Source organism: Schistocerca americana, chromosome 2, assembly GCF_021461395.2.
Source record: "Schistocerca americana isolate TAMUIC-IGC-003095 chromosome 2, iqSchAmer2.1, whole genome shotgun sequence".
NCBI classification, from domain to species: Eukaryota; Metazoa; Arthropoda; class Insecta; order Orthoptera; family Acrididae; genus Schistocerca; species Schistocerca americana.
Genome location: NC_060120.1, coordinates 489,762,880 through 489,782,515, shown reverse-complemented (window position 1 = coordinate 489,782,515; position 19,636 = coordinate 489,762,880). Strand labels below are relative to the sequence as shown.

The window sequence follows — 19,636 nt, the reverse complement described above, 5'->3', positions numbered from 1 at the left end:
ATGTGCCAATGCAAGTGGCAATTTGAAAATTAAACCACTGCTTGTTCACCATTCAGAAACTCCATGAACTTTCAGGAAGTATAAAGTCCAGAAGAGTAGGTTAAATGTGATGGACCAGCATGTTAGTTCTAACTTTATGAAGCTCTACACTAAGCACTTTACGAGCATTGCTTTAAGTTGACTGAAGCTGCCAATCTCACTCTGAGACTTTTGGAACTATCACTTCAACATTGTTGCCTGAATGAAGATGGTTGAAATGGCATGGGAAGGGGTTACCAAGACAAATCTCACTTCTGCTTAGAAAAAGCTTTGGCCAAAGTGCATTGTCGAATGTGATTTGGAGGAATTGAGTTAGTACCTGTGGAGCCTGTAGTCAACAAGATTGTATTTCTGCTCAAGAGAATGGGACTAGAAGTGGATAACAATATCAATAAGCTTGTGGAAGATCACAGCTAATAAATGACCGCTGAAGAAATTATGATGTTGCAATGTGTTTCACAGCAAGAAGTTGTGGAGAGGAGGTCTTTGGAGGAGGTGAAGGCTGTGGCAATAACAGCAAAGCAGCAGTCTTCTGGCGCAATAAGAGAAATGCTGGAAACATTGGAATCGGTTGCATCATACATTGAAAATCACCACCCCTGTAAAGCAGTGGCTATGCATGCTACAAATTTATTTGACAATAATGCTGTGTCACATTTTCACCAAGTGTTGAAGTATTGGATGGTTTCCTAGTAAAAAACAATTAGTTATGTATTGTGAGTAATAAGGTACATAATAATGTAGGTATAGTTCTCTTTGAATAAATGGCATGAGTAAGATAAAACTTTTTCTACTTTTCTGCGTTTTACATTAATTTATGTGGAATAGATTGTTTCTATTAACAATTGTTTTGCACTGCGAGTAAGATTCTGGAATGAATTGTGCCCGCTATGGGAGGTTCCACTATACTAACAGATACAAAAGATTCACAAATCTGTCACTCTTCAATGCAAGATTTTGAGCCGAGGCCACTATGAAAATTTGTAAATGTTAGTCAACTGGCAAACACGCAAAATGGGCCCCATGCGTGAATGTTCGAACTTAAGTACACCTGCTGCTGGAGCTCCGGAGTGGGGATGCTTGCATATCAGTGGCAGCTGCATAATCGTTTGTGGCAGCAACCTCGTGCTGCAATGACAGCTATGGGAAATGCGATGGCGTACTGGTGGTGTACTTATTTGAAAGTACGGCTGACTGAATAGTGGCCAACACTGCATTATCAACACCAATAATTATTATGGATCCAGCTGAAATCAGTATCTGTAATTAATGTAACTATAAAAAGACAGTGTTAGTGAGGACTTTCTCACGATTCATGTAGGCAAAAACAGAGTTACAATATCTTAAACACTTTCAGAAATATGAGGTGAACTACTTATCTGAAACACCATATCGAAGAGCTTTGGGTGTAATATTTTTACAGAAAAATGCAGAAGTGTCACATGGGATGACAGTGATTTATTATTATAATTGTTGTTGTTGTTATATATTTGTGTTACTTTTTGTTACCAAACTCGCACTGTGTATTCTGACTAATTCTTCACTATATTAAGGCATTTAATTTAACAGGTACTTTTCAACTGTCATTTTAAGTAAGTTTGTTTTAGTAATATGTTTGATTTCATGAGTTTAATTTGTTCTTAGTAGATGTAAGTTCAGTCTGTATTTTGGTGATGGACAGAGCTGTTTGTTCAGTAATAATCAATATTATTTTTCATGTGCAGAACTGATTGGTGAGTGTATTCAAATGGTGTAGTTAAAATCCCCAAATACTTTAAACAGATCTTTACAATGAGCTCTTTATTGTAAATTTACAAATTGTAAATTTCGTTCGGTGTGTCATTTACTTTCTTAGCAGCACTTCTACCACTTCAGAACACAATCTGTGGTTCACGTATAAGATTGTATTTGTTCGAGTGATTTATTAATCTATCTTCCATGATTATTTTATTATTTTAGAGAAGTATGACAACAGGTGAATGGGATTGTAGTTTCCTGTTTCATCAGCATTGCTTTTCTTTAGGAGAGTCACAACTCTTCCCTGTTTTGAATACTCTGCAGAGTATCCTGATGCAAATGACTCATTAATTATGTTTGTGACAAGACCTTGTGTGCCCTGTGTGCATCATTTCAGCACACAGATTGGTATGTTCTCTAAGCCTGCTGATTTTTATTTATTTTTGAGATTTTGTACAGTTTACTGACTACAGGCTCTGTGATTGATGATACCTTTATTGTAATTAGTGTTGGTGATAGAAGTTGAATGTAAACCTGAATTTTTTACATAAGGACTTAAGAAACTAAGTTACACAAGTTGTCACATGCTAACACCATTGTGAGCACATTGTCAAAAGAGACTACGTGTTCCAGGTTTCCCGAAGGCACAATTCTTCTGCAGTCCAGAGAACAGGTGCATCATAGTATGGGAATCAAATGGTGTGCCAGCTGGAAACATACCAATGTTAAAGTGTGACCAAGGTCACATAAACATTGATGGTTCTAATTAGGAAGGCTATCAACATCTACCATAAGAGGACAATGTCCAGGCAGTGAAGGAAGAATATCCCTGGGAGGGGGGGAGGGATTTCCAATCATGGGAACATTCACACAGCTGTTCTCAAATGGCTCTATGACAAGGGGGTTTCTAATTTGGGGAATTTAATGACTGATAGAATGTTCCAAGCATTGTGTACAGAGACTGGTGACTGTGTTGAAAAGAAGTGCCTTGTATCTGCGTTACACTGAAGAGTAATACAGTATTCAGTGAAAATTACTTGGCCTGCCGTGACAATTTGTAACTTTCTGTTTAAAGTTCCCTCATACTTTGTAGAAAAATTTGCTATTTTTACAATTAATAGAGTTGAGTGACATTGATAACCTGGAATATGATGTTCACCAGCATTAAGTTTAATTGTACTTTGTGTGGTATAAATTTGTATTAGAAATTGAAAATTACTTATTTGACATAGGAAAAAAGATGATAATGAGATTATATGGGCCGTTTACTTCAGTCTGTCATAGCCATTCTGTCAGGAATTGTATGGCAAGTAGACCAATATCTGAAGACGGGAAACATTTCCTTTCATGAAAAAGCCAAAAGAATCGAATTTTGGGCAGAGAGAGGCCGAAAAGGAAATCGTGTGTTCATTCTTGAACTTCACAACTTCAGACCTTTTTTAGAAAAAAAGAATGACGGAAAGCAGGTCCACTCAAAAAGCTTTTTGAATAAAAAGCCCATGAAGTACTGAATCTCCTCTAATTATACTTTTGAAGAGCTGAAAATACCCTGAAATAAGTTTTGTCCAGTGGTCTGTTATTCGGTGCAGTGGCTGAGTGAATCAACCAGAATAAATTCCATTTTGCATTAGTGGTTGTAATAATCTGTATTGTGTTTTTCTGTGCAATGGTAGCATGCATTAACAAGAATAAATTCAGTTAATCATTTTGAAATATCATTTTATGTTTCAGATAGCATTTGCTCATCTTCTACCAAACTTTATTGAATGCTGGTGGGATGCTCTAATATTAGATGTACTTGTGTGCAATGGATTGGGAATTTGGTGTGGCTTGAAGATTTGCAAGTATCTGGAGATGAGAGAGTATAAATGGGTTAGCATAAGGTAATTGAATTACTCTGTTTCTAGGCTCAATGAAACAGGAAGTGGAATACCCTTTAAGGTGAAACAGGTCTACCATGGACGCCATGTAGTTTCAGATTTCTTGATTTTAGTAAAGCAGTATGATGGTGATTGCATTAGGCTGATCTAATTTGCGGTGCGTCACTAGTATTGCAGTGGGCAACCATAGAAAATTCAGAATAAAATAATAAAGCCACTTAAATAGTACATTCAGATACATTTTTATATAATAGGTCATGTTCAGTGTGAAAATGAATTAAAAATGGCAGTAACATGTAGGCTCTGCAGTGGGCTTTTCTGTTTATTAAAAGATCAATGTAATGCCAAGCTCATTTAGTCAAGCAGTTGCATAAAAGATAGAAAGATGAAAGCAAATATCAGTATACCTTCTCAGCAATAATTCAAACACAACAGAATAAGTGGTTTATTGGAAATGGATTTATTGTAGTATGGCAATTCACTCCTTATTCAGCATGCTGCTACATGGCTATGACAGTGATAATTGTGTGGAGTCAGTAGATAGGAGTGTTGTGTACAAAAAGGTGCAGTTATTGGAGCACACATTATAACCACAGCATGAAATGACTATAATTGTTCTGCATGTTGGGGTAACAGACAGTGTAGTTTGATCCACTGCTGGTTTGTTAATAAAGTATCACAATGCATGTAACTTACCTATCTCTCTACAGTTTGATGCTGTATACACTCAGTGGGATTGGTTTTGCACAAACACTACTGCATTAATTTCCATTATTAATAAACCAAACATACCGCAAGCTGGAATGGGCAAATTGTAACCGACACTGGCATGCTGAACACAAAATTTACTAGTCCATCAGAGGTGGCTGCATCTGTGTTAAGTGTTACTAAGGTGTTCAGTCGAAAAGCTGGCACTATTGAACATCTTAATTGGCACACTCCAAGTATAACAGTTTTGTGCACCACAGCTTATAACAAATGATCTTGACTCCTGCTTGTTGAAGTCTCAGTGGCAACCATTACATCAGGGAGGTTATAATATTTGAAATACTCACTCTCTTTCAGGCGAATTAACATGTAGATCTTGACAGGACAAGACTGCATTGATACAAATGGCAATGTATGTGCGAACCTCCTTCGGAGAGTGACAGAGACTATTAATTGTTTAGCTTTGGACATTCACTAAATCTGTCAGGTATTGTACATGTCTGGGATCTGGTTAGTTGTCGACTTTTTGTTCCATGTTATTCCACCAGCAAAAATTAGTGCTTTGTGGGATCATTATGTGATTCATCACAGGAAGTGTTGGCTTTATACCATACTGAATTTTCAATCAGTGTCATTTTTAATTATTTGTGTATTGCTTTGTCGCTTTTCATTTCACTCATATATTTATCATCAGGATGGAAAAGTAATCACCAAAATGTGTATTTTGTATGGAAATTGATTTTAACTCAGAAAAGTCAGATACATCTCAGACAGCTCTAGAAAATGCAGGAAATTCTGAAATAATCTGCAAGGAATTTCACTTGTACACACACATGACACACACACCTTCCTACCTACCTACTTATGCGTGCTCTCTCGTGTGCATTTGCTCATGTGCATAGGTAAGAGCATGAACGGCTGAGTGAGGTGTAGTGAGCACGTGTGTGCATTGTGACGAAGATAAGTGTGAATGTATGAGTGAGTGAATGAATGAGTGTGCTTTGGTGACTGCCTGCATAGGTGCCCAAGAGTGTGTACACGAGTGAGAACATGTGTTGGTGAGCATGCGCAGGTTATTTTTGTGTGTGTGTGTGTGTGTGTGTGTGTGTGTGTGTGTGTGTGTGTGTGTTTCCATGGTTCTAATCCAAATGTGTACTTTGCTGACTTTCTTGAAGTGTTGTGCTTCAAGTAAAAAGTTACCATACCACAACAAGCTCCTGTTTTGAAATATAGTAGATTATTCGTAACGATCTATTAATATTATATTTAATTAGGGCAGTTAAAGTTATATCTGTGTAGGGTTGCTCCATTCTGAATTGGCATGGTGCAGAAGAATAAAAGGTGATGGAAAGTAGCACTATGCTTTCCAAGGCTGGTGGGTAAGCCAACTTACTCAACTGGCTTACCAATTGAACTGTAAACAAACAATTGTTTGGTTCCACAGCTTGGGTGTTGAGGAGGAGAACATCTTATCAGACACATGACATGAGAGAAACATTTTTAACATCCTAGTTGCTGGAACATTTTCAGTGGCTTCTACAAACTTTTTGCTGCCTGTAGTATCTTATATGCTCATGTCAAACTCCTCCAGCCACTGGTGCCGAATCTCAGCCTGATTCAGCCATTCAACTTGATCAACTTTTTTTCAATTTGTCTGACAATTACACTTTGCACTCTTAAGACTCACTCCCAACACATCAACTGCTACCTCAAAGCCTGAGAGAGTTAAATCAGTGAAAATCTCAGGATGAATTTTTATTTTGATGGAAAAAATTATGACTTGTAAATATATATATGGTGCAGAAAAACAGGTGGAAATTTTATAAGAATGATAGCATTGAATATCCGAGGAAATGAAATGGAAAAGAGACAAAGTTGATTAGGTGATCATGTATGAAATTGCGCTATGTGTATATAATTGTGACAGAAACTATACTGGATGCTGTGAATAAATGTGTGTGCTGAAGTTGCTATGTTGAATTCCTTCAAATTACTAGTAACAGCAACATTTTGGTGCCGAAACACAGGAGTGTGTGGCAAGATTAAGTACAGCCACACATTCAAAGGTTTCAACATCATTGAAGAAGATTTCAAGCAACTTAAAACTTGAAAAACCATAACATCATGCCGTGTTCAGCTTGGACAGATAAGTCACACCATTGGCTGTACTCCACTCGCAGTCATTATTGATTGATTCTGTTTGTGTATAATTTGACTTGGTGCACCCGTGTTGATCGCAGAGCAATATTGAGCATTTGGTATGTCATTTATGCAGTACAAAGGGGACTACTAAAGTATTGTTGGACAGCAGTGCAATAAGAAAGGGCGTTCCTAAGGGTTGCTGATGACGAGTACTGCACAGCATTGCCATCTCGTAGTGATGGCGGACATCCCGTTATGGGGTGACTGGCGCGCGCACACACACACACCCTCGCATCAGCCAAGCATCACACACCATGATGGGTGCAGAACAATTCTGCCCAAATTGTGATGCAAGAGGACAACTCAACACTCACATGCCACCAATTTCATGAGCCAGATAAACGCATTTTGATGTTTCTGCACCATCAGAGAAAGTCAGACACTGTCAGGAGCACCTGCAGGAAACCATAGGAGAGCTGATCTCACTCAGTGGCCCAATACAGGGCTTGCCAGATTTCACAGAATACGAGACTGACACACAATCTTGTGAAGGCCGCTCTGACAAATGCAAATGGGCCATTCGAAAGGCAAAAAGGCTTTTTGGAGGAGCATGTTCAAGGGATAGAAACACAGCTGATGTGCATTAGCCAATATCAGCAACTCACAAACATGCCCACGTGGACATCAAGTTGGCTACTATCAAACTACATCCTTTCTCTCGTGACATAAAAGCATAACTGCATTCTTCCGCAGGTGACATAGAAGTGTGAACACGATTCTGGTAGCACCTTCACAGTTTCTGTAAATGAAACTCCAGTCGTGTCACTTATGAACAAGCACCTATTCCTCTGTGTATATTTAGATAGGGACCCCAAGGATTTGGTGGATGGGTTTGCTGTTACAGCTGGCATATGAGCCGACAAAGCAAATTTTGGAATCCACGTATGGGGACAAGAACGGATTATCCAAAGCCACCTTGACTTCTTGAGAACCTGAACACTTCAACTTCAAGCAGTCCAGAGGCTCTCAACACCTCCTCCATTGAGAGCCATAAGTGGATTCAAGCACTACGAGCACTAGGAGAGCATGTGGACACTTGTACTTGCATTCCCAGAAGAAATTTGCAGAAACAGAAGGCAAAAGATCCAAGAAGGGAATCTTGCACAGCTTATGGAGCTCCTCAACAAAGAAGTGGAGGGAGCCCTTCAGTACATGCAAAATAAGTGGAGAACCTGTTCTGTAAGGCAATCATGTACCCACAGCATCAACTTTTCATATGAAAGTTAAAATCAAAATTGACAAGAAGTAGAAACAACAAAATTCAGACCCTTTTTGTGTGTAACTTAGCACTAGGCCAAGATTGCTGAAAGGTTGCAAGCTTACAGGCTAGAATAAATAGCCTGAAGAAAATGGACTGCTGCTTGCTATACCTTAGACATGTCTTTAAATGAGGAAATGTATCCCACATAGAATGTAAAAGTGTGAACTACATTTCCATTGTGTGATAGCCACCTCACAACAGTGAACAAGATTGAAACGAAGATGTCTAACTTTGTACACTTACATACTGCTCATTGACTATCAGAGGGGGTAGTAAACTGACATGTGACATTGTAGAGTGTCTAGTTTTTTACACCATTTTCTTCAACTCAATGTCACTGGAACCAGAGCTCTAGAGATAATAACATTTAAGCCATTCTGCACATCATCCTTCTCAATGAGAAAGGTTCATTTTGATATGATTGGATACTCCACCAGTGCCCATGTATCAGTTACAGTCCTTGAAAGCAGCAACAAATTCTCTCGTCAACCGACGGTACCACAAGATGTGGGAGATATGGCCTTGAGAGAGGGTACACAGATGGCATAACCAAGAGGAGATACTGTAGATCTACCTATTGAAGTTCTAATTGGGGCAGATTATTATTGGAAAATTGTGACTTTGGGACAACCAATTAAAGTATGACCTTCATTGGTTCCCTTTCGGACAATCTTCGGTTATATTCTCAGTGGAAACAGAACTGGTACTGCGGTTCATAAGGCAACTGTCAACTTCTTTCAGGTTAGTTTCAGTGAGGTATCTGATGAGTCAGTGTGCTGTTTTTGGGACTTGCAGACAATCAGCATAAAAGAGCATCAGCAGTGAACATTGACACCCATGCACTAAGTCTGGAAAGTGTTCTGAGAGTCATACTGCATAGAGAATGGCTACAGACTTGTATGTCCCTCTGGAAAGAAGGGTTTACTTCTCTCCAGCAGCCACACTGCAGTGGAAGCATGTCTTCCCCCATTACTAAACAAGTTGCAAGAGAATGAAGAACTGAAGCATATGTATCATGTGATCATATCACATTACATTAGGAGGTGTCAGGTAGACGTTGCACCTGAGGATACACAGTTGGAAACGTGTTTTGCATGCCGAACTATGTAGTGAAGAAATGCAACAGTAGAAGCATCAAATACTGGACCTTGTTCGATGCATCATCACACAGACAAGACTTTCCATCTCTGAATGAGGCCCTCGAAACAGGATCAAATTTACTCCCATATATCCTCATAATGTTGCTACAATTCCGCAAACTTCCGGTGGGACTAGTGTGTGATGTGGGCCAATACAGTTGACTTTGAATGAAGAGGACAGAGATCTCACTAGGTTCTTCTGGTATCTTGTTCAAAAAGCCGAGAATGATGCATACACCACAAAAAATTATGTGATAATATACTGCTTCAAAGTCTGCCATTTTCGTTTTCTGCTAAGCCCACTCCTGTTGTCCGCTACTATAAGGGAGTTAGCAGCACTATATAGTGACAAATATCCATGAGTGTCAGCACTTGTTGATAATTCTGTATTCATGTTCAATTTTGTAGCTAGTGTGGAAATAGTGATGACACTGCAATTGTTTATAATCAGCTGACAACACTCTTCCTGCAAATAAGCCATTGACATTCAAAATAGGCGACTAATACAAATGAACTGAAGACGATACGGCATGTCAAAGGCCTCGAAATCAAGCCCTCAACACATGTCTTGGGAACCAGTTGGAATACAGATGATGACTCTGTCTCTTTTGATTACCAAAGGACTGTAAAAGACATGACGAACACACTGGAAACGAAGAGAAACATTCTTTGAGCAGCTGCTCAACGTTATGACCCTCTCGGTCTACTCACACCTACTGGGATTGTTGCTAAACTCATCTTCCAAGACGCAGCTGAGAAGTCTTGCGTGGTAGGAAGTTTTGCCCACAGGTCTTGCACATAGTTGGCAGTCTTGGCTCTCAGAGTTTCATAACTTGTCATTATTGTGCATTGCCAGTAGATTAGGATTGACAGATACAAGTGGCGGCAGAAGGACGACAAACACAAATAACGAGGGGGGGGGGGGCATAATAAACTGAGAAACCAAAAGCAAAATAATTGTATCTAAAAGAAAATGTGAGTATTTGCTTTACCATTCGACAGAGTGAAATGACCAAATATGTTAAATTTTTTATTAAAAAATTATGAAGTTGACAAAAGAAAGCCTTTCAGATTATTCTCAAATGCAGAAAGGAATTATATTGTATGTCGAATGGTTGGTAGCTAGGGTGAGGTAAATAGCAACAACAGAGAAGAGGGTTCTGAATGTGTTGCTTTATGGCTGGGTGCAGTTAGGATACTAGGTGAGAACTAGTACTCTGATTATGATGAGACTGGTACTTGATCTCACTGGGGTGCATGTTTACTGAGGAATAGATGAAGAAAACTCAGCACATAGTAGGCGTGTAACTAGTCTGGCTGCAATTTTCCTAACTCGGCAGAGTATGTGAAACACTGATATAATCAAATAGGCAGATGTTGCGGATGTAATACACACAAACATTCAGGGTTAGTTCTGCCAATGTAGAGTTTTCTTTGAACGTACTGTGCTGGATTATATCACCTTACTGGAAGAGAAAAAAAGGAGGCAGTTGTTTGTAGACTTCAGGACTATTTTTGATAACAGGTTATATAATTACTTAGGAGATTTTCACATTTGGTGTAAGTCCCAAGTTTTGCATTTGTTAGAACACTGAAGACAGATCGTCATTTATCTCGACAGCAGTTTTGTTTTCTACAGGGCTAGTGCTTGAGTAAAGCTGGAGGGCACTGCCCTAGTAGTGTTATTTATGACAGGGCAGAACCGATAGACAACTGAGGATGGCTTCTTCAGCACTTCAGAGAGAACTTGCTTTCAGAATGATTTCTCATTCCCTTAGACAGTATCGTGCTTTTTGTTTATCAGTTAGCTTTCCAAACGGTTCTGTCTTCTATCTGAAGATTTTAGATGTCATATTTTTCTTTTGGGCAACATATCAAAGTTTACAGTATCAGATACTTTGTGGAAGTCTAGTAATGTCAGTGTCAGTAAATTTCTGTGGTATATTTCAGGTCGTCAGTTACCATAATTAGTGCAGTGTTCATGAAAACCAGATTGAACTTTCATAAATATTCACTCTGCTGATCACGATCAATGTATTCCTAGGCTTGTGAGACGGTGAGTAAAGTGCTAGTGCTGATTGGCAGGTAAGGTCATTGTGGGGTTTTCCTTGTCAGGGATAGGTTGCACTATGTGTCTTTTCTGTTGTATTGGATGTATCCTGTTCTTCAGAGGGAAATTAAATGTCTGTCAAGATTGGTAATAAGCTATTCGTGACATACTTGATCATGGTTATGCTGATACCATTGTGCCTCTTGCTACAGAAGAGATTCTCATTATTATTTTTGATGTTGTTTATTGTTGTAACACGTTTTAAGTGTCTCTGTTAAATATGGTAACAGAAATAATCAGTTTTTGAAAGTACAATCAGTTAGATAGATGAAACGAAATCTACTTACCAAGTGGTTCCAGGAGAACTTACATGTGAAGGTACTGAAACTTCTGGAGCCAGTGGCTCTTTCTTATGGCAGAAGGGTTGAAGGGGAAGGAAGAGGGGTGAAGGAAAAGGCCTGGTGAAGTATAGGAAATGGCGAGAGTTCAGAAAACCCACCCAGAACCCTGTGTTAGGCAAGACTTACTAGATGGGATGAGAAGGAAAGTCTGATTGTTGGGGCTGCACTGGATGAGATTTGAAAACTTGAGAGCTTTAGGTGGAAGATAAGGTAATAGGTGAGATATAGATTGCTGACAAAACATCGTGCATGAGTTAATAAGAGTAGGAAGTGATGTGCATTGTGTGTGGTAGAGGTGGTGGGCAGAGAAAAACGCAGATTGAAAAATAAAAGGTATAGAAAACTAAAAGGGAGTGAAGGAAGGCATAGTTACTGAGAAGAAATGCTGAGACCGAAGAAATTAATGTAAATGTAGGCCAGCAAGGTCGAAAGAGACGATATAATGTCAGTTTACATTTGCACTGTTGTGAGTAACTGGTGTCTGGGGGAAGAATCTAGATGGAACATGGTGAAACAGGCACTGAGGTCATGGCTGTCGTGTTGTAAAGCATGCTCTGTAACAAGATAGTGTGTTGCCAGTATATACCCTCTGCCTATGCACATTCATCCTAAGAGAGGGGGGTTTGGAGTGTTAGAGACAGTGGGAGCACCAGAAAAGCAGTAGAGGGTGTATACTGGCACACGCTATCTTGTCACAGTGTGCTTTGCAACATGACAGCCATGACCTCACTGCCTGTTTCACCATATGTTCTTTGTAGATTCTTCCCACAGGTACCAAAGCACTCTGACACATAATAATCATGTCCTTGGTGTCTGTTTCACCATATGTGCCTTCTGAGTTCTTTGCCAGACACATATTGATACTTGCTTTGGGCTGCATGCTGGTTGTGGATTGGATACGCCTGCTTTACATTTTTCTCTCTTTTTCTACAAGTTTCCGTACCTGTTTAAACATTAAGTCATAAACCTCTACTGGCTGTGAAGATAGCTAGTCTTTAACTGCTTCTTTCGCCTTATTATCCGTTGCAAAGTGCTGCCATCAAGAAACTCTTTTAGGTAGCGGAACAAGTGAAAATTGTTCTGGGCCAAGTTTGGCCTGTATGGTGGATGGACAGTCTGTTCCCTTCCAGAAGAGTCCATGACAAGACTCCATATATTTCCCAATATATGGTTGCTATAACCTTGGGTATTAAGATTATGTGCTTTGTACAGACCTTCACTGATAATGTCATGTGACACCATTCCATTGGCTGACATTTAGTTAGACTTTGGGGTCATGTGAAGAAGCCATGTCGTGTACACTTTGACAGTGTTCTCCAAAAATAGATTGCCTTCCTTATGGTATTGGGCCAAAGAAATCAAGAGTATAAGACATTCTTTTCCTTTTGTGTTTCTCAGTATACAGCCTGGGAACCCAGCATGTGCACAATTTTCAAAGTTATAACTTTTCAGAGACAATTTTGTGCTAAGTTGTTCTACCCACATTTGGAAATTGCAATGCTTAAGTTGAAATTTCATCCATGGCTTTGATCAAATCATCGGAGATCAGTGATGGTCGACCTGGTAGCAGTTCATCATGGAAATTTTCTCTTCCGTCCTTGAACGCTCTCACTCACTTATGCACTTTGCTGTCACTCATCACATTTGGGGCTATACACCTCACTTATTAGTTGATAAATTTCAACTGCTGCATTATCCGCTGCTGTCAAATACTGAATCACTACTGTATTTCACAGTCAGCAAGCTAATCAATTGGTTTAAACTTTGTGGACTAACACACTAAACGGAACACTGCAACAGTACCAATGAAAATGGTTTTGTTTGATGAGCAAGACGTGCCATGATTTGGTGTGTATGTGTGTTTCAATGTTCATGCGACATTCGATTACCTTCGGCAATTCAGATCTTATTTTCTGAATAACACTTGTACGTGAGTTCTATGAACTTACAGCTCACCCACAAATAATTTATGCATTGAGAACCAAATGCCCATAGAAAAAGTTAGATTATTTCAGGAGAAGCAGCTTGGAAGAAAAAATTACACATACCATCTACCACCATGAATCTGATTTTCTGCCTTTCCACAATAGAGCACAGCATCTTTTTGAACTGATATCCTGCTTTGTCTTTGGGGAAATTTTTGTGGAAGTTACATGGACTGTTAGCAGTGTTCAGTTCTGATGTCCAAAGGGTGGTCTTCTAATCTTTTCTGAGTTTAGTTAGAATGCTACAGACCATTTGTCATTAGTGTTACTGTTGTGATTATCTTAAATGTGCCTTGCGAGTCAATGTGGGGCTGGTGACCCATCTTCAGACTGTTTTACAAGTGTAGCAATGTTGAGAACTGATCCAAATCTTTTGATAGGCATCTTTTGCTAATCAATGGTATAATACAGGGTGTTTGGGAATTCCCATTACAAACTTAGAAAACTGAATAATGACAATATTATGAAAAGGATATGTGCTACTCACCATACAGCAGAGAGGCTGAGTCACAGATAGGCGCAACAGAAAGACTGTCACATAAAGCTTTTGCCAAGAGTCTGGCCTTGACGGCCTGTGTGAGTTGCGTTTTGTGTGTGTGTTTGTGTGTGTGTGTGTGTGTGTGTTTTGTCTGTTCTGATGAAGTCCCTGTTTGGCAGAAAGCTTTGTGTGACTGTCTTTTTGTTATGCCTACCTGTGACTCGGCATCTTTGCTATATGGTGAGCAGCAATTTTCCTTTTCATAATATTGTTATTATTGCATCCTGTATTTTCCATTGCTTGATTTAAACTTATAGGTCTTGGAGATGGGAGTCAGTAAATAACATCCTGAATAGGACCCCATGTCCGGAAAGGTACCATTTCCATGCTACAGCTATTTGAAAACATATTTGCCAGGTAAGTATGCAATGGGGTAGTCATGGTGGGGGCTAGTTACGTTTGATCAGCTGAAGTCATGTGACATATGTTTTATCTGTCTGACCTGGCTCAAGCCTCATTCACATGTCTGTGAGTGTTGAGCAACATTGTTGTGTACACGTTTGCAGAACACACTGACATGATTCCTCTGAATGGCAAAGCTCACTGTAATGGAAGTGCTGCTTGTCACCTTTATTGAGAGCATCCTCTACAAGATCTGACTCCATTGCATGCCCTTTTCACCACAATTAATGCAACGGCTTTGAGAATGGGTAGCTGCACTATCAGCAGGTGTGACTGCGGTGCTCCAAGGAGATGCTGCACACCCAAATTGGAAGTCAGACTGCATCATGGTGAAGAGAACCTGTTGATTACATGAGCAATTTCTGTGTCTGTTAATGAGTGGAATTGTAAAACAAGTGATGTATTGTGCCACACACAGCCAATTACTTGTAAAGGTGGTCGCTTTGTCAACAGCTTTCAAATGGTTGTAGCATGTGAACGGAGCATTTCTGGACATGGGCTCCAATTCAAAATATTATCTACTGACATCTCAGTACAAGTCCTAGAAGTTAGTAAAGGGAATTTCCTAACACCCTGTATAAATCACAATTTGTGTTGTACACTACACATCAAAGAAGTGTATGGGTTCTGACTGTGGGTGGATCATGAGATTTGAAGTGATATGTCATCTCTGAAGGCCGATACCAAGAAATTTTGGCAAATCCTCACAAAGGGGCAGAATCATTCCAAGAAAAATTTAAGTTTTGAAGCTTTAGAAAGTTAAAAAGTTGGATGTTAAATCTGCACATATCAGTGTGAAAAAAAGGAATATAATGTAGTAACGATCCCCATAAGTGAAGGTAGACTATTATAGTGACAATCCAAAAGAATAGTGGTGCCATTTTAAACAGTGTAATAATCTAAAGAGTGCAGAAAAATGGAAAGCAATTGCTCAAGAATGTGTTGGTGTGTCGAGGACTGTAAGTTGTCTATGCCAGTTTTGAGTATCGCTGCTGTCATGATTATTTCATGGTGTGTGGAAGATGTAATTATTGACCATGGTATGTGTCATTTTAGTTTTTTTATTATTTTTATTTTTTAATGCAGTTACCCTAGTCAGGATTACAGAGTTGTGTATGCTGCAGCATTATCTGAGTTTAATGTAAATTGATCAGTAAAATAATGCAGAATTTCAGTCTGGTTTGTGTATTTCTCAATGAAAATGTATTTATAGTAAAACATATTAAATTATCCACAATAATTGTGTCATTTGTTGTATATCACATTTACAAATATATCTTAACTGCATATATTTACTAATAAATTACTTGGCATCTGACCATGAGCAGTCTCACATCCAATGAAATTTGGTCCATGGAAATTTGGAATTTCAACTTGGGAAAAACTGTAATCTCAGGAATATTTTAGTAGAATAAAATCAAAACCCTTTTCTTGGTGTAGCAGTCTTTACATATATTGTTCTAGTTCCTTGTGTCTGCTTCATACTAACCAGCAAACATTGTCATGAAACAATGAGACCATTGTGGTGTGTTGTTTGTCACTAGTTGCAGTGGACAACAGTGTGCCTGCTTGTGAGGGCAGCCTGCTTCCTGTTTGAGTGAGCCTGTAGTTCATTAACTAAAATATTTTTTCAAAATAAATATTGTGTATAAAAGCTGTTTAACTACTTACTTTTTGACAGGGATATTCGAACAACTTCAGGGAAAATAAAGCGTGCAGTTTTACAGTTCACACCTGGGAGTTGGATGCAAGTTAGATGGTTGGATCCATCTTGTACTTACATGCGCTTCTTTGCTCTTTGCCAGCTTGTCATTTTTTGGCAAGTCTCAGAGCTAAACACATTTTTCCTTAAACACATTTTTGAAATGCCACCATCCCACCCGATTGTGGTTGTTCGACTTGTTCTTATTGGTGTCTTTGTTGCACCGTCTGTTAGGTAAGTAGTCATTTAATTATTGGTTTAATTTAAGAATTTTTTGCTCTTGGAAACTAAATGAAGTGGGACATCTGTAATGAAAGCTTGTTCTGTAATTGCATTTGTCCTTGTGGTAAACTGATACATACTAATTTTTCTTGGATTCAGTGTTGTTTTGAGTTCTCTGAATTATATCACTGCTTGTCATGTAATTATGTATTACAATTTTTACGCAGACATGTTCTGCTTCAACAATAATACTTTGATTTCGTCCTTCAGTACATGGCAATAATATTGTACTTTTGATAATCTTCTTATAAAATTTGTCTGTCTCTTCTAACGTTTTTAAATTAACGTTTTGAACATGGTAGCCATTGACTAAAAACTGTTGTGTTAAAATTTCAAAAATGGTCATCAATCAAATCTCAAGAATACTCTTAATGATTTCATTCATTGCCTTAACAACTCTGCATTTACAAAATGCTGTAACTTTGATGACCTTGTTATTTGCCTGGATCAAGTACTGTGGTGTGCGAGTTTGTTCCAATACAGGGCATGTGAGCAAGTGGCCGAGGTGTTTCTACATTGGGTGGAGGTGTGTCCCATTTTTTGTGTTGGTCTAGCAATGAGGGAGTGATCTCCAAACAAGTTGGGGCAGTTGTTTCCTGGGGGCTAGCTCTTCCTCTGCAGGGATATCTGGCCGCAGCTTACTCTTCCATCTGGTGATGCGGTTAGACTACGATATTCCCTCCAGTAGTTAAGTCCTAGCGATGAAGCTCGTTCTAGATTTCAGTTGGCAGACTGCAGCTGAAACTGTTGGTGGGTATAGTAGGCACCCTATTGAATCATGTGCTGAACAAGAAATGTACAGTATTTTCTTCAGGAGGGCTTCATCCACACTTGAGTTAGCCAAACCAATGAAAGACTGTGTCCATTAAAATCTAATTTACCTTTATAAGTAATCATCCAGTGCAGTAATAAACACTCAGCACAACTCAACAAAAATTATTAGTGACAGTGTAAATGTTTTATCCATCCGACTCAACAAGGTTGCAAGCGCAATGATTAACATGGCAGTATAAATGATCTAGGGCTTTTTCCCGGTAATTAGGTCAGATAGGAAATTTGCTATTACAACTTACTTCACATCAGTTTGTAGCCAAAGAAAGTAATGAGAATTGCTGCTGCAATTTATTTAATTTCTGAGGTGCATAGCAATTTTGGTATTTATGCTGAGTCTTAAGTGTAATTTTCAGTATCTTCAGAGGATAAGTCAGTCAGTGGGGGAGTTGAGTGATGGATAGGCAGGCAAACGAGGGGCGTCCTGTTGCACCTGTCGCACCTGTTCATTCATCTAGTGTTTTCCAAAGCCATTTATATAATTTCATGATTTCAAAAACTGGTTAATCTGTGCTTCAGTACCAGTCGGTAGATTAGCAGGTTACTTTTCAACAGGGCTCAGTTGTTGTACAATTTGGTGAGCAGATATTTGACAGTTCATACATTGAATGTGTGACACTGTAAGTACAGATTTATTTTCAGTATGTTATGTGATTTTGGTTCTTCACAAGAACTGACAGACTGATGATTTCAGGTATGTTGTTTCATGTTGTATTGTACTGAGTTCACATCCATCATGTCGATTGAAAATGAGATTAATATTTTTTTTTTTTAACTTCTGAATTACTAATCCTCTCCATCTGTTCTAGAAGTATTTAAGGTATTGCAGTGTTGCTTCTATCTCTGATTTTGGATTTCTTTCATAATTATTTCTGTAGGCAAGTAACAAGATGAATACCCAGTCAGGTGCTTGGTATCTGGTTTAGAGAAATTGGGCAGATCCAGTTTGAAGTCATATATTCTACAGCCATCGTGTATTTATTTCCTGCTCATTTGCATTGCAGATGCTCTAGTTTGCTTTAAAATGTAATCAGCACATACATTTTTTGGCTAGAGAATAAAACAATCTAATCTCAGTTATAATGCTCTACCCTGTAACTTGGGTCCGTGTTCTGTTTGAACAAACAGTTAAACAGTTTTAACTACTTGCAAGTGATTATATTTTTTGTGAATAACACCACCATGTACACACTATAAAACTAACATGCTGGGATGTCATATCATGTAATAAGTATTTTTGCCTAAAGGTGAAGTTAGTAAGAGATAAGTTGTCCCAATTCTGCCCTGTGGGTTGCAGATACCTGCAAGTGTTCTCATATGTTGGGTTAGGTAGATGAATGTGATAAGTCTCCCAACCAACTGAGCTGTGCCATAAAAACCATGGTGCACTGTGTAAATTTGGTGCTGTACACAGTGTCAGTCATTCTCAGTAACTGGGTAAATGCAAAGTTAGCAAAATGTCCATTCCGAAATCACCTTGTGTGTGAAATTTAATGGACAGGTGCGATCATTGTTAAGGGATGTCTTAGATATCGGATTTTCTCTTCAGTCTCATCGTCAACATTCACCTTGTGCAGCCTAAGAAGGCATTAGGTGGCTTTGTTACGCAGGTGACATCCAATGACTGGTCCATGTTCAAAGTCGCTCAGCTCCCCTGACCAGTCCATTGTGCTGTTACTTGCTTCTACTAACAATAGTTTTGACTTCACCTTCTTTTATACTGACTTGTCCACGTCTCGTGAGCTCTAGTGGCTAATTTCACATTATTTAAGGGTTAACCAGATACTTTTGACCATACGGTGTGTGTGTATCTGTCCTGTGTTGGATGTCAAGAAATTATTTGTGCAAATCTATTGCACAATTTATTGCTTGCAGATGTGCAAGTTAGTGAGGTATTCCACTCTTTGCATCTTTACTGAATTTTTGTTTGTTTGTTTGTTTTGCAGACAGTATTATAGTTACGTTACAAATCCATTGTGCAAACGTGTGGGAACACAGTGTTGGGTATATGGTGCTATAATGGTAACTGAGGCCATTTTGTGCATAAAGAATGGCAAAGAGCTGTTTGAACGCACACAGGCATTCAATATTGTCTTGTGGCTTCTACTGCAGCTGCTAACTTCTATACTTTGCGTATATGGCTGTGTTCTGTGGCATCGCTACATACAGGTATGAAATACTATATAATATGTCTTTAGCGAATGTAATATTTGTTTGTCAATTTTCATGAAAATAATTGTAAAGTTAAATGTGACTATATGAATGAAATTGTGAATTTTCAGTGCTATAGTATTAAAGCTGTATATTGTAGAATTTTAATGTATGTTGTGATATTAACAGCTGTACTCCTAAAATTCTGAGAGTCTATGTTCCAAGTCCCCCAAGAAACCATGGCTCTTGGTGAGATGGGGTGGCTTGTGTGCCTCAGTGATACAGGTAGCTGCACCACAGATTCAACCATAATGGAAGGGTAGCTATG

General features: G+C 38.8%; 1 protein-coding gene across 9 annotated transcripts in view; it reads left to right on the top strand.

Moving 5' to 3' along the window:
- LOC124594801 (phosphatidylserine synthase) overlaps window positions 1-19,636 on the top strand; it is a 155,024-nt gene that overhangs the window by 73,557 nt on the left and 61,831 nt on the right. For all 9 annotated transcript variants that reach the window (XR_006978154.1, XR_006978155.1, XM_047133229.1 and 6 more), the window contains exons 4-6: window positions 3,508-3,659; window positions 16,024-16,278; window positions 19,104-19,326. Coding sequence is in view for 7 of the 9 variants with exons in the window: in XM_047133229.1 (XP_046989185.1) it covers window positions 3,508-3,659; window positions 16,024-16,278; window positions 19,104-19,326 (630 nt within the window). In the remaining 2 variants the exon portion in view is untranslated. The remainder of the gene's footprint in view (window positions 1-3,507; window positions 3,660-16,023; window positions 16,279-19,103; window positions 19,327-19,636) is intronic.